At 39.3% G+C, this 15,497-nt stretch overlaps 1 protein-coding gene across 2 annotated transcripts in view; it reads right to left on the bottom strand.

Moving 5' to 3' along the window:
• RASA1 (RAS p21 protein activator 1) overlaps window positions 1-9,547 on the bottom strand; it is a 63,564-nt gene extending 54,017 nt beyond the window's left edge. The window contains exon 1 of one of the 2 annotated variants that reach the window (XM_026866626.1): window positions 9,420-9,547. In XM_026866626.1, the coding sequence (XP_026722427.1) occupies window positions 9,420-9,532 (113 nt within the window). In that variant the 5' untranslated portion in view covers window positions 9,533-9,547. Of the gene's footprint in view, window positions 1-4,050; window positions 4,189-9,419 lie in introns of those variants that run through there. The other variant, XM_026866627.1, reaches the window with a different exon arrangement.
• Window positions 9,548-15,497: the final 5,950 nt, after the last annotated feature.

Raw genomic sequence — 15,497 nt, 5'->3', positions numbered from 1 at the left:
TATAAAGCAAGTACTGCCCCCCCCCCAATTTGTTTATTTTAAATAAACAGAACCAGAAACAACTGATATGGAAGACCTTTATATTTTAAGCCTACACGGCCTTCACCTCAGGCTGGAATTTCCAAAAGCATAAACTGGGAAGTGAATTTTAACAATCTGTTCCTGAGCTGACACAGATACTGCTGTAGCAAAGCCTGTACTGAATTGGAGTGGCAGCAACACCAGACCACCATCCAGGCCCAAAACAGTCTTTCCTAATCACAGTGGGTACCCTACCAATTAAAACCAAGTACAGATGCGTGGCAAATCACAGACTGAAAAATATGACAAAGGAACACTTCAGTCTAAAGTAAAGGTTACACTGCTACCATTCAAGCATTCATTCGCCTTACCTCAGTTTATTTACACTGCTTTTGTCAGAGCACTTGTTCCACTCCAAATGATCAAGTATTAGGTTCTTTTTTAAAAAAACAAAAAGGCAGCAATGTAGAGTGCCAGTCAAATATAAAGCCAAGCATTGTTCTCATCATATTCACAAAGCCACAACATGTTCCAGAGCTACATACTGTAATAATTTATTAGCTCTGCATCCATCAACTAACTATGCCTAACTCAACCTTCAATTTCTACACTCAAGAAAACATCAGCTTCCATACAGCCACTCTTTTGGGCAATTAAAATTCTTTATCACTTCAGACCATTCGCCTTTCAGTTCTAGCAGTTCACATGTCTTGCAAGAGTCACAAAAATGCATTTTGGAATACATATGTAAATGACCTTTAGAAATAATATATGCAAGAAAACCAGAAATTGCACAAATTACTGTTCCCAAAAAAGAAAAATTAATATCTGGGTTGTTAACAAAATCTGACCAGAAACATTATTTTCTATGAAATGGAAGCAAAAGGTTTGAGGGCTTTTACTAGGATGAAAATCAGATAGACTAAACTGATAAACATCACATATACCAGCAGAAGCAGCACCCGTGTAGATACTGTTTACCCTGGCAAAGCCACATGCTTGCTGGTATAGTTCTCCCTTGCTTCTCTTCCTCATCCTAATCAAAACAAGTTAAACCAGAAAAAGCGCTGTTGTGTCTGTACAACGTGCAGCACTTGAGGCAGCTGCAGGCCGAGGAGGTCCTGTCTCATCCCACCCCAGAGCAACACGGCCTTGCCGACAGAGACTTGTTGCTTAAAGATGGTCTGCAAAGCAGCAGATCACACTATCCACCCCAGTGGGGTCCTTTAGGAAATGAAACAAAATCAAAACCATCTATTTTGAAGTACCTAGGATGAAATATTCTGCTTGTCAGTGTGCACAGCATGGCTGAAATGCGTGTTCATTCCCAGCTATGCTGGATAGGCCAACTTTCACAAAGTAAGAAACTCTCCAGAGACCCAAGAAACTTTCCTGATCAAGAAATTCTTTGAAACCAACATTCCATGAAGCCTATTTTAAACTAACAATAGGTGCACTAAGCTTTTATTTGTTCGTATTTATCACCCACTTGAGAAAAATAATCCTAACTCTATTGAGAGACACATTGCCTTACAATGCCAGACTTAAAGGCACACTTTCGAAATGTGGAAGGTGGGAGCGTTAATAAGAATGCAAATTACTAATGAAAAATACAATAGGGAAACAAAAAGGCAGTGTTACTTGCCAACAAAATATTCAACTTTTCTGTAAGGGACCAGGATTTCAGTAGCACAAACGTGGGTGCTCCAATTTTAATAACAGAAGCTTTGAACAAAGAGGACACCCTCCTAGCTGGTGACAGCAATATACATAGATAGATATATCCCACCTACTGGAGATCAATTCCTCGAACGCTGAACAGGCTGGATTCTCTCATTCAACAGTTTTATATCAAGCTTAACAGAAGACATTTATTACCTGCTAAAGTAGAAGCAGAGTTAAAAGTTACTTGATCCCCAATCTCAGGAAAGTTTTGTTTTCCAAAAGTATCTAGTTAACTTCTGAGAGCAATTAAATTCCAGGTCACTGAGCACATATTTGAAACATTGACAGCCAAGAGAATACAATGATTTAAGAGCTCGCTATACATTAGCCTAATGCACAAATTGGTATATACCACCAGTTACAGAAACAAATATTAACACTGTATCTAATTACCAACTGGTAAGAAGATACACATGGCAGTAAAGCAGTCAATATTGAGCAAGGATAGCAGAAAACAGCTCAAGTGGTATCATCAGGAAGTCTCTGTAGATAGCACACATCTTTAAAAAAACAGGATACACACTTAAGTACAAACTCTTAGGTTAACATTAGAGTATACAAAATACTTGTCGAGAAATAGCTGCATTTTGCCAGAGAGCAGTTTCATCACTAGGCAGAACCACTTTATTCAAGCAATATACAGCACAAGAGCGTTTAAAGACTTCATTTTTAGAAGTGCACGTCCTGTTTTTCATCCAGGTATCACCTGTTTTCATTATTATATGAAGATGCACTCTGCAACTTTGCAACATTATCTTCAAAGTAGTTTGACAGCAAATAGTAAAGACCATTTTACAAAATTGCAGTACTTGACCTGATTAATGATACCAAGTGCTCAATTAAGGACTGGCATTATCCTTTTTTTAATACTTCTGTTAAAGGTTGTGGGATTTTTTTCTTGCTTTGAAATATATCCATACAACAATTTCTCTGGGAATACTGGCTAATGTACTGAGCAAATTCACACTAGTGAAAAATGTTAATAAGATCACTTATGTTTATTATCAGTTATAAAGAAGAGCCATTAAACACTCAATGCTATCCAAAGAAAGTATGAGAGAAGTAACTAAATTACAGAACCTGCCCTACTTGTCGTAATTTCATCAGAGAACAGAGAGTGCAGAACACCGTGAAGTACAGGAGTAGGCTACCATAAATTCTTAAATAAAATAAATTGCAGAACCTCTGGTTTTAAACTTCAAACAGATATCTCAACAAAGTTTTGAGTTCAGTGCTTCTGCAATAATACATAAAAGAAACTACTTTTCCATCTTCAGAGGCTCTGCATAATTTTGAGTTTTATAGGTCAAGATCAACTTCAGCATTTTTCAATCGTTAACAGCTTCCAAGTTTAATGTGCTCACAGTCAGAAGCAACACTTACCCAGATCTCGATTTACACCAAATACAGCTTCTAAACAGAAGGAAAAAGGAGGCCTACTTACAGAGCACTACACAGTTCATGAAAGGAATTAAGGTTTGGATAGGAAGGTCTCAAATACAAAACCTGCCTCCCTGTTAGTAAATGTAAAGTTACCCCTGTGGCTGTGACTTATTAAATGCATGCACTCAAAACCTAACCCACTACTCCTTAGATGTATATCCTCCATCACTGCTAAAGACAAGATCCCTACCATTTCTAGTCACTCACCTCTGCTTGGCTGCCTAGTCCCTACACAGGAACTTTATTTCTGACATTAACTTTTCAAATTTTTTAATGCTGGCAATCCACTACTTTCACAGTGTTTTGAGCAAACATAATCAAATGACATTCTGAATCACAGCTAGTGCCCTGACAATACAATAGCTATTATGAGATGCATTAAAAGGGAAAACACCAGTGGCCTTGCAACAGAATGTTATGGAGTGATTCAACTACAAAATGTCTTACCAGCTGTAGATCACAGTTTAGATGGTTGTTTCCATGACCACCCATTTAACTGCTGTCACAAACTTGTAAAATTGGTACCTAAATTGCAACCTTTATTTTTCTTCTAAGAGAATACCAGTAATAGGCTCCCATGTTTCACAAGCCAGTCAGAAGCTGTGCAAGAAAATCCTCCTGTCTGCCAGTTTAAATCAAAGGCAGCGTGTTTAAAACCCCAACCCTATGTATCACAATCTTAACTAGAGAAAACAGACAGAACACAGACACAACCTCAGAAAAGGCTTCTAAATCCACACAAGCAACATACAGCTGTGCAGGAGAGGGGTCCCTACACTACAGCCACAGCGTGTGCCTGGAAGCTATAAACCCAAGTCGTGAACCTCATGAAAGGAGTTGCACTGAAGTTAGAGCTGTTACCTCTGGCTGCATACGAGAGCTCCTCAATCCTCCTCTGCTCCATGGAAGACGGTGAGTACCAGCTTCCAGCCACACTACCTTTGTGAGGCCCAGCCAGCACTTTTTGCTGTGAGCAGGAATGCAGTTACACTCCATCCCTTCTGCAAGCTCGCGGTAGAGTGACAGGACTTTTGGCTGCCAATGTGGACACACCACAAAGTCCATGCAAGGCACAGGCTGTTCACAGAGAAGTTGCAGATGGCGAATTTACCATCTGGAAGGAGGCAGCTGCTGTTATGTGTGGAAGCACATCACATTGTTCAGCCAAATCCTTTTATTTACATATTTCCTCTTTACATGTGGGAAAAGCAAACATTACGAAGCTTTGCTGCTCCAATGAAGGATTGTGCTGTTACTGTACACTAGTTTTTACTTAGGAACACAGTAGGATAGGGTGGAGGGAATGCAGGAGAAAGTGCTGAAGGGGAGTTAAAGTGTTTTTCAGCAGCTTAAGTACAAATGTAGATGTTGATAACAGCTGCAGACCTCTCTATTTCCGTCTAGAAAGTTACGGTGCACAGGAAAAACAGTCATCAAATGACATATCCACTTCACTCAAACCTCTTCTCAGCCATATCCTGCTGCTTCAATAAAACCCGTAATAGGGAACTTCCAGGAGTCACGGTCAGAGCTCCCCTCCTATCAGTTCAGTCACTGCCTTAGTACCTTTCACACATTACAGATTCTTATCACCTCCTGAGACTACGTGGGCTCTGTCCCCATTAGAAGCAAAAAAGAGCAGAGATGATTCCCTTGAACTGGGAGAATCCTCAATTTCCAATGACACACAGAAACCTCAAGTACAGTTTTATGAAGACAGAGGGGGAAAAATAAATCACAACAAAATATCCTGTATTCTTATTTGTTGTTTCTTACCTCATTAACACAAACCACCCCTCGAGCTTTCTGTCTGAAGATGTGATGCTGCTATTGACTGTTCAAGTTTCATTTCAGTCTTACAGTTTCTCTCAACCTACAAAGCATTCTTAGTGTTACCATTTTTATCCAGACTCTGCCTTTTAACACTTTATCCCTCACCTCTGCCAGATTTGTAAGGCCACATTAGCTCCTTTATGCACATTATTTGTAGATATTATGATAAATTTCACTCAGACTACTAAATTTACATCCTTCTTCTGTCTTGTTAATTACTATCCAAGAGTTACCAAGTTTTGAGCAAGTCTGCAGTTCTTCACATCAGAAAGAACTTCCTGTCAGAAAATCCTCTGCAAATGTGTATCAACTTCTACACTGGATGAACCTTTAAGATAATGAAAAGTTAAAACTAATTTAAAGTCAAGTAAGGGTTCTTTGGTTAGTGTAAGTGAAATTGAGTGTTACATACTCTTCTAGGAAAGGGAGGGAGGGTGTTTTGTCCCTTTTGCATCTCTATGCGTTTTTCCAAGAGGCAGTACAATGCATGCAAGCATACCCATGCAAGCCTAATGAAGAGTAATTCTGCTTTTCTCATTTGACTGTTCCAAACCTCCTTAGAGACAGCATGTGGGAAACTGAACTGTGCTGCACTTCAAGACTAGGAACCAGCCAACTAACATGGAAACTCACTACCACAGGCACTCCTCAGTACACCAGCTGTGGCAACCTGTGAACCATGGGACACGCACACCCCTCCAAAAGCAGCTATTAAAACACTTTCAGCAGAGTTTACATCAACTCTGGGCTTAGAACAAAACAGATCAACCACACAAACCTCAGTACATCTTAACAAAAAGACTATGCAAAGATGAAGGAGGAAGATAAGCATACAGTCAAAAATGGAATACATCTAAATAACTTCACTAAGGAAAGAAAGGTTCTGAAAGTTTCAGTTGCTGTAATAAACAATGCTAAGCTCTAAAAGAGACAGATGTGACAGCAGCGTAATATCCAACATAACTGAAGATTTCTTCCAATCCTACCTGATACATATTTACTGAAAAGAACACGGATTGCCCATCTCATTTTTGCAAAAGCCACAAATAAGCAGAAGTAATATAGCTAAGCTGGCTGAAAAATAGCTTGAAACAGCTTGCATTTTCTTACTGAAGAATCAGATTAGGAAGCGAATTCTGGAACTCATTAAAGTTTTTAGCAAGAAACTTCCCATTTTCACATGCTTTCTACTTATGCTCTCAGGTCAAAAATATACCTTTTCTGTTCAAACTAATAGTAACTACTAAGGAAACAATATTAATACTGCTACACAAATCAGCAGATACTCCTTAGAAATAATTAAGCAATTTCTAACATGTTATTCATCTTGTCTGCCATTAACTGCATTAAATGTACCAGAGGGTGCTTCACCTTCCTCCTCCTCCCTGCACCTTACTCTCTCTAGCAGAGCACAGGTTTTTGTTTTGTGCTCCTCTTTCAAGCTGGAATGCCTCTCTAGAGAGGTACACTGTGCCCACGGATAGGTAAGTGCTTCAACAACGAGAAAACCCTGACAGTTACACACTAGAAATCAAAGCCAGGTACAATGCCTAAATTAAAAAATATCAAATACCTCCCACATGCACTTAGAAACAACAGTGGGGGAACATAACCCAGAGAAAACAATCCATACAGAACAAATCCAACAGCATGATGTAAAAGAACTGTGTGTACAGCTAAGGAAAAAAACAAACCCTGTTTCTAGACTTGAATATAGAACAAGATGATTAGTACAGAGGCTTGGTAACATTTTGGTTTTGCAGAATAAAGACATTTCTCTAGCACCCCTTTTTATTGCCAAGTAGTGGAAAGAACAACAAAAAAAATATCTCCACAGATGCTTAGAAAGCTTAGAAAGCACAAAAATGTATGCAAGAAAAAGTCTGGGGAAAAGGTATGGTTTGAACAAAATGATCCAAGCAATTCCTTACTTTCCTGGATTAAGCAAGTACTCAAGCTTGAATCTTGTAACATTCTATGTTACTCTACTAACAGATGGCAATATAAAAAAGGAATTGATTGATTTATGGTTACTCTTAAATTTTATATATAGAAAAAGATGATGCAATTTATCTATAACATAACCATACAAAACCCAGTGAGTAAGCCACAGACACAATATCCTTTTGTGCATGTCCTACATAAGGGTGAACATTCACACACATACACATAATTTTACAGAAAGCAAGAGGTGGACTTGCAATAATAACAATTTAAAACCCAAAATTTTAGAAAAACCTCTTACACAAATCTACACAGAATTACCATATGATTCCTGAACTGATTATCAAAGGTTGGGTAAACCTAGATGACTTCTGGAAACTACCCTGGAAAAGAAAGCAGTGTACTCTTCAAGGGGAAGTTCACAGAAAAAACCCTTGTCCAAATATCTGTAAATAGCTATTAATAAGAAAATCATATACCCACCCCTGCTGAGCCAATGACAGTAATCCTTAACAGAAAACTGTAATGTTTTAAATATTCCCATGTAGTTACATACTCAACTTCTTCAGATGTAATTACATACAGCTAACAACAAAACACTAATTAACTGGACAAACTGGCAAGATGCAGACTGGATGGGTGCTCTGCAAGATGGGTAGAAAATTGCCTCATGGGCCACATGTGTGGCCACCAGTGGTTTGTACTCTGGCTAGCAGCCTGTCACAGATGAGGTCACCCAGGGATGGATACTGGGCCTCACACTGTGCAGTATCTTCATAAATGAGCTGCACAGTGAGACTGAGAGCACCTGCACCGAGTCTGTTGATGACACTGAACTGGGTGTCGAGGTGGACACCTCAGAAGGGTGACCCATCTGACAGAGACCCGGGCTGGCTGGAAGAGTGCGCTAGCCAGAACAGTATGAAGTTTAACAGGGACAAATGCAAGGTCCTGCACCTGGGCCAGACTAACCCAAGAGCCCAGCTCAGGCTGGGCTCTGTGTGGCTGGGAGCAGCCTTGCTGAGAGGGACCTGGGACAAGCAGCTGAACCTGAGCCAGCAGCGCACTGCTGCAGCACGGAAGGCAGACTGGGTCCCGGGCTGCATCCGCAGGGGCATCGCTAGCAGAGGTAGAGGCGTGATCATCCCACTCTGCCCAGCTGTCAGGCTGCACATGGAGAACTGTGCCCAGTTCTGGTCCACACAGTAGACAGGCTGGAGAGGATGCAAAGAGGGGTCACAGGATGACCAAAGGGCTGGAGAACCTGCCCTATGAGGAAAGGCTAAGTTAAGCCTTTTCCCCCTGAAGAAGGCTCAGAGGGGCCTCATCACAGTGTTACAGTAGTTAATTTTTTTTTTTTTTTTTTTTTTTTTTTTTTTTTTTTTTTTTTTTTTCTTTAACAGTGAGAACAATCGTTCACTGGAACAACCTCCCCAGGGAGGGAGGTAAACCTCACTGGAGGTTTTCAAGGCATGATTGGACAAGGTGTTAGATAACCTCAGCTATGCTCCCTTTCCACAAAAGGCCGGGCCAGATGTTCTTTCAAGGTCTCTCCCAACCTGGGCTGTTTTATGAGCCTGTATATTCCACCCTGATGAAACTATATTTAGGAAAAAAAAAAAACAATTAGCACTCGAGGGTGAACAACTATTACTATTTCAGTTTAACAAAAAAGGAAACCGTAACAAAAAGAATTGCTTTGGTATGAAGTTGCCCTTAGAAGCAGCTGAAAATACTGAAATTTGAAGATGAAAATTACTTTTTTAGGGCCTGATCATCACAACAAACAGAGTGCTAACTTACCAGAACACTGACTGGGTATACGGAGCGACCTGGAGAGCTCGACACGCCGGTCTTGAAATATGACTGGAGCTTTCAAGTTAATTTAGCAACACTGGTTGGTATACATTAATTTGTACACACTGATAATGGTAATAAAAACATACCTTAGAAGGAAAGGGTAGATATTAAACATTTAAGCAGCACTGATAGCTACCTTAGGAAGACTTCTTTTTTTTTAAAAAAAGGCAAATTCTTGAGCTTTTACAGCAGAAATTATGAGATCTGCCAACATGGAAAAGAATGAACTAGTCTGTTTACCAACCTAAGGATTTCTTCTACTTTCCTTCAAAGTTTTCCCTATTAGCTACTGCCTCTGACATTATTCCTGTCCACTTCAAGTAACAATTTGCAGCAAATACATCCTGTAACACTGATCCTCAACTATAAACAGTATGTTTATGCATATACGGAATCACTTAAGTTGGAAGTGATCATGAGGGATCATCTAGTTCAACCTTCCCCCCTTTTATTTGGTATTCAGATGGAATTTCATGTTTTTAAATTTGTTTCCATCGCCTCTTGCCCTGTCACCGGGTACCAGTAAGGGTAGTCCGGCTCCCTCATCTTTACTCCCTATCATCAAGTATTTTATACAGGTGGATAACACCCACCCGAGCCTCTTCTTGTCCAGTCCCAGGTTCCTCAGGCTCTCCTTGTTTGACAGACGATTCAGTCCCCTCATCCTCTTGGTGGCCCAGCAGCGGGCCCGCCTCAGTACATCCATGTCTCTCCTGTAGTAGAGAGCCCAGCACTGGACCCGACACCCCAGACGTGTCTCAGTAGTGCTGAGCAGAGGGGAAGGATCACCTCCCTTGAGCTGCTGACAATGCTCCTCCCAAGGCAGCCCAAGATACTGTTAGTCTCCTTTGCCAGGAGGGTGCCTTGCTGGCTCTGCCCACCGGGACGCCCACATCCTTCTCTGCAGAGCTTCTTTCCAGCTGGTCAGCCGCCAGCATGTGCTTGGGGTTATTCCTCCCTGGTGTCAGGGCTTTATATTCCCTTTGTTGAACTTCACAGGATCCCTTGTAGCCCAATCCTCCAGCCTGTCCAGGTCACTCTGGATGGTAGCACACCCACCTGGTGTTTCAGCCACTCCTCTCACAGTTTTGCATTGTCTGCGAACTTGCTAAAGGTGCACTCTGTCCCAGCATCCAGGTCATTAATCAAAATATTAAACAGTATTGCCCCCTGGGTACACCCTGGGGAACACCACCAGTGACTTGCCTCCACCTGGACTTTGTGCTGCTGATCACCACCCGCTGGGCCCGGCCGTTCAGCCGGTTTTCAATCCACCTCATTGTCCATTTATCTAACCTGTACGCTGTCAGCTTGCCTCTGAGAAGGTTATGGAAGACGGTGTCAAAAGCTTTGCTAAAGCCGAGGTAAACTCTTCTCCTTTCTCCCCAAGCCAATGATCTCATCATAGAAGGCTTTTGGGTTGGTTAAGCATGATTTCCCCCTCATAAATCCATGCTGACTACTGCTCACCACCTTGAACACGAAACATAATTTAGAGACAGACTCATGTAAGAACAGAAACTTTTTTCTGCTCCAGAGTGATAGAGCAGATATTTTACATAAAAATAGAAAATTACTAGAGACTGACTGCAGTCTTTATATAGTAGACAAAAGTACATAAAATAGGACAAGTATATAAAACCTGTCAAGCACTGGTAACATTTAGTGGGACTAACCATACTGCAGAGGAACACAAAGGAACACGTAATTGTTTCACTGCAATACTTGCAAGACAATGTTAAAGCAAGACGCCTTCTCCTACCTTCTACTGATCCTTCCAGCAAGACAAATATCAAGGGGTTTTTTTTGTTGTTGTTGTTTTTTTAAAGGAGAAAGCAAGCTATGTGAGAAACTGGAAAAGTACCAGGAGAGTCCCAGAAATTTATGGCTCAATCAACAGACAGGGTCCTACACTGAAGAGACCCACGCCCCCACTGGTAAAATCTGTGCTTCTCCCCGCTCCTCAGCCACAAAACATTAAGACAAGAAAAGATGAAGAAATATGGCATAATATTGTGCTTCTCAGTAAGGCAGGCCTGTAGATGAAGTGTGTAAGTCCCACACTGAAGTTCTGGGTGTCAATATATGACACAACATAAAAACTGAAGTGCAGGTCAAGAGCCTCTACTTGCTGCATAAACAAAATGACATCATCAGATGTTAGCTAGAAATATTGACTAAACTACTGAAAAATCCCCCTCGAACCTTTTTCTGGCATTAAATGCTGTTGTACTTCTGGTTTTCTTCATCTGAAGCTTTAATTTATGTAGGTACCTAACGTACTCAGTTTACTTAACTGATTCACTTCCTATATATGGTTAGGCACAATGATGCTCTGCTGTTTGTAACCATTCATTGAAGACAGCACTTCTAATGCCACACATTCAGCCAGAATTAAAACCAGATTTATAATCAGTTCTATTTTCTAAGTGGCCAAATCAGTACACTATCCATAAACTTCAGAAAAATAAGGTGTCTCCCTTCTGTAGAGAACAGGAATTAAAAAAATTCATTATCTAAAAAAGAAGTGTGTACCTACTAACCACATTAACTGCTAAGCAGAAACCTCATACACTAAAATCAAGTTATATTACATTTCATTTTTTGTTTATACAGTATCTAACTGAACATGCCAATATTATTTCCCCTCAGTTTTCAGTGCAACAGATTCACTCATCAGTATGGAAAGGGCCTTCAGCCATTATTCAGAAAATAATTCCTTTTTAATAGTTACTGAAATAAAAAAATGCTGCAGAACTCTGGACTTGCCACCTTCAACACTCGTGAAGAAACTAGAACTTCACACTACAATCAGGTAGAAAAATGTTCTACTTTCATGTAATCCAAGCTGATTAAAGATTTCAGTATCCATCTCTATCTTCAGCTCTTCTTCTCACTATTATGTTGTCTCAACAGGCACCAAGAGTGACTGTAAGAATACATCTGCCTTGAGTAAGATTTGTTTTAACCAGACGGTATTTTGACAGCCTATTTCATTTTGTATGGTTGATAGCTTTCGATTTCAGCTGATTTCCATTTCAAAGAGATAACCACTGTTCAAAAAAATGCTTCATGAAAATGTCGGTTTTGCTGGAATACACTGGAACTGCTTCTGCCACCTTAATGCAACACAAGGATCTAAAATCATTTTGTTGCTAAGATTTTTTAATCAAATATATAAATAACTGACCTATTCCACATACTGCCGGTTTAGAACCAAATTAAATAACACTCATTCATTAAATCCAAAGGCATTTCCTTACACTATTTCAGCCTGTCAGCAAGCTTTGCAAACCGGGTAGAAAGCACAGAAAAAGAGAAGCAAAACAAACACAGGCTTGCCCACTTTATTCCCCAGCATCCTGTGCCTCCCATCTAGCACTAAACTACAACATAAACATGCTACTGCTGTGCTCCAGAAAAAATGAAAAACCACACACACACACTGAAGAGACAAGCCTTAAGTCAGTTTCGCTCCAGATCAAAGATGATAAAAATCAACCCTACTTGGGGATTTTGAGTTGGTGAATAAAGAGAACCTGTACATGCTAACAATCTCCTCCCATTGCTAGAAAATTAAAGAAAACACACTAAGAGAAGACACGGTTCCCCTCTTCCTTAGGTATGTGGAAAAGAGAAGAGGAAATTAAGCGTATTAGGTGCTTGCTAGCAAAGACAACACATCCTGACTACCCTGAACAAACTGTATTTACAGCATCCTGATGGGAAGTGCAGAACTTGCTCTGCTTCACTTCCCAACTCTTCAGGTTAGCTACTGTGAAAGACAGAATGTCAGCTACACGGTATTAAAAAAACCTGACTCATTAAAAAAAAAAAAAAAATTAAATCTGTTAACAACTTTACAGTCTAACACTTGCAAACTGGGAACTCAGATTTTGTTTTGTGGTTTTTGTTTTTGTTTTGTTTTTTTAATTTGTAAAACAAGAGATTAAAAAGTAATAAAGTTATCTCTAAATTTACACAGAAAGCTTTATTTTATTTTGTACTTAAAAGTCTAATCTAAGATTAGAGTATAAACTTGGAAGCACCAACAGCCACTTTTATCGGGTATTTTGTCTGGAGTCAGTAACCAACCACTCAGTAAATGTGATGCATGTCTATGGGAAGGCAAAAAGCCTTAGTGAGTCGTTACTGTTATGAAAGAAATAATGCCTTTTCATTCTTATACAAGAGAATAGTAATTTCATATCACATAAAGCAAAGCCAGGAGTGAAAAGCACTCTCAATTTTCTGATGCACACATAATATATTGTAAGCAATTAAGACAAAGAAGCAGAATCATGGAATTATCCACCAAGCCAACCCTGCATGCCTCCTATAAAAACTGAATGAATTAGGAGGAAGTGGGAAAGGGTGGAGCTGGCAGTCATTATTTAAACAAATGGTACAGCAGTTTTGTAATCACATTCAACTGGAGAAATTTAATCCAAGTTTAAATGACAAGATCAATTACCACTCTTAAAAGACTTATATTGGACCTTTCCTTATGTAAGATGATAGATAATATTGATCTTTGTTTTTGGTAATAAATCAGGAGTTCAACTCCACAGAAGCAGATGGTATGACTACAAAGAAAGGGCACTTTAAATAATAAAACAGAAAGACTGAAAGGATACAATTTACTATCGACATATGGTCAATTTAAATGACTTAACCAAGAATGGTAAAAACTGACACTGTATAAAATAAGAGATAAATGAAAGGAAAAAAGGCTTCTAATTATTTTAATAAGCCAATTTAATTTTATTTTAAATGGAAAAGTCACACACCAAGGATAAAATTACAAAGAAAAAGGTTGAGTATATGGAAGCCAGAACTTCTGAATCAACTTTATAGATGTATTTTATTTCTTGGATGTTTCTGCATTAAAGAATCTTCAAGAGAGGAACATTTAACTAGAGCTATGCCCTGGTCCCGCAGAAGCTTCAATGTCCCCTTTGTCTGAATAAGGTTAAGTAGCCTTGTCAACCAAAACAAAAATCAGGGCTTCTGCAGTCTTCCCCTGCATGTACCTCTTGTCAGAAATCTAACATCCTCTTTCATGAAAGTTAACCATCACACTTGCACATGACTCACAAGACAGTATTCTGACTGCAAAATCCACTCAGAATTGTAGATGTGGGTACAATTATTTAGTATCAAACAAGTGATTATTCATAAATAATCACCCCACTTTCTGAAAAGTATTTCAAAAAAAGCTTGCTCTTTGGCTTTTTCCTCAGTTCTCTGAGGAATTTAGGAAGCAGCAATCTGATCTTTCAGAGACAAAACCAGAAAAGCAGAATTCTGTATCTCACTGGTTTGGCACACAATACCGAAGAAGTCACTTTGCTTTTTTCATGTGCTTCTATTTCCCTCTCTATCCTTTGCCGAATCTGCCTAATCCTATTTCTAGCTCATTAGGGAATTCTGCAAGTTTAAGACTATTCAAACACTGTCTTTGCAAAACAAGGCCTTAATGTTTACAAACTTCCACAAGCAGTCCAGAAATTAAAAGAATACATGATTACTAGGAAGCCTGTCAAGGTTAGAGAGATTAATTTGGAAGAAATCCTATAATGTTACATTTTATGCCCTCCTAACAACTGCCATGGCTCCCAAAATCTTTGAAGTACATGAACCAGTGCAGAAGTTAACTCTGACAGCGAAGTTAGAAAGAACGTGAAAACAAAGCCAAACTCAGATGGATTTTCAGATTAACTTTCTGACCTGTATCTTCAATACATCTGCCACTCTGTACCTCAAAACCCTAAATTATCAACTATACTCGCTGTAACTTCAAGAACAGCACATTTCTAGATATTGACGAAAGTAATGCAAGCCTTTGAAGAAGTTTAATTTTGGAGAGAATACTGTACCTGCTTGAGGGCTATTTTGTGTCCTAATACAAGCCTTGCAAGGGTTTTATGTAAACCTGCAGACTTTCTACGGTTAAATCCAAAGGCTACGTTTAAAGTACTTACTAATTACACGAACTCTATTTAAACACTATCTGATCTTCTACTTCATACAACATAAACAGAGAATTGGTCTGCCTCTAGTGCAAGATTCTATTACCAGCACTGCCGGAATACCGATTAACCTAATGGATTGAGAAGTGTAATAAAACCTGACTGCAGGTTTACAGTTTCTTTTCCTTCAACTGCCTCCTCTCTTCAAACATAACCCAATTAAAAATTTTTTTTTAAATTAGTTGAGCAGCAAAGCAGTTAAACATTATTTATAAAAACAGCCTCTCTGCTAACGCTTTAAAATATATAATTTTAATTCATTTTAAATCCACGTTTGAAGACTGAATTTAAAAAAAGACCAAACACGTGCGCATTGCTTTAGCTATGTTTGTGTATGAAACGGAAAAGCTAAACGTTACTTTTCTAAGTAGAAAGCAATGTAATACAAAAACAACGACACGGTATATTAATTATTTGATGCCACGAATAGCCTTTTTGTTAAGTTTTGCTTTAAAAAATAAGGGGTTTTTTGAGAAAGAATACGGCGCTACCGGAGATTGGAAAAGTCTCCCCAACAGGTAGTTAAACCACAACCGGAATAGCTCACTCTTCCTGGCAGCCTGCAGTATCGCTATGAAAACTTGTTTAAAACCTAACTCGGCTCGACCGGAGCGCCTTTTGTTTAATTTTTTTTTTTTT

Source organism: Athene cunicularia (genome assembly GCF_003259725.1).
Source record: "Athene cunicularia isolate RWA chromosome Z unlocalized genomic scaffold, athCun1 chrZ_part3, whole genome shotgun sequence".
Classification (NCBI taxonomy): domain Eukaryota; kingdom Metazoa; phylum Chordata; class Aves; order Strigiformes; family Strigidae; genus Athene; species Athene cunicularia.
Note: the sequence above shows the minus strand (reverse complement) of the source record. Positions and strands in the feature narration are given on the sequence as shown.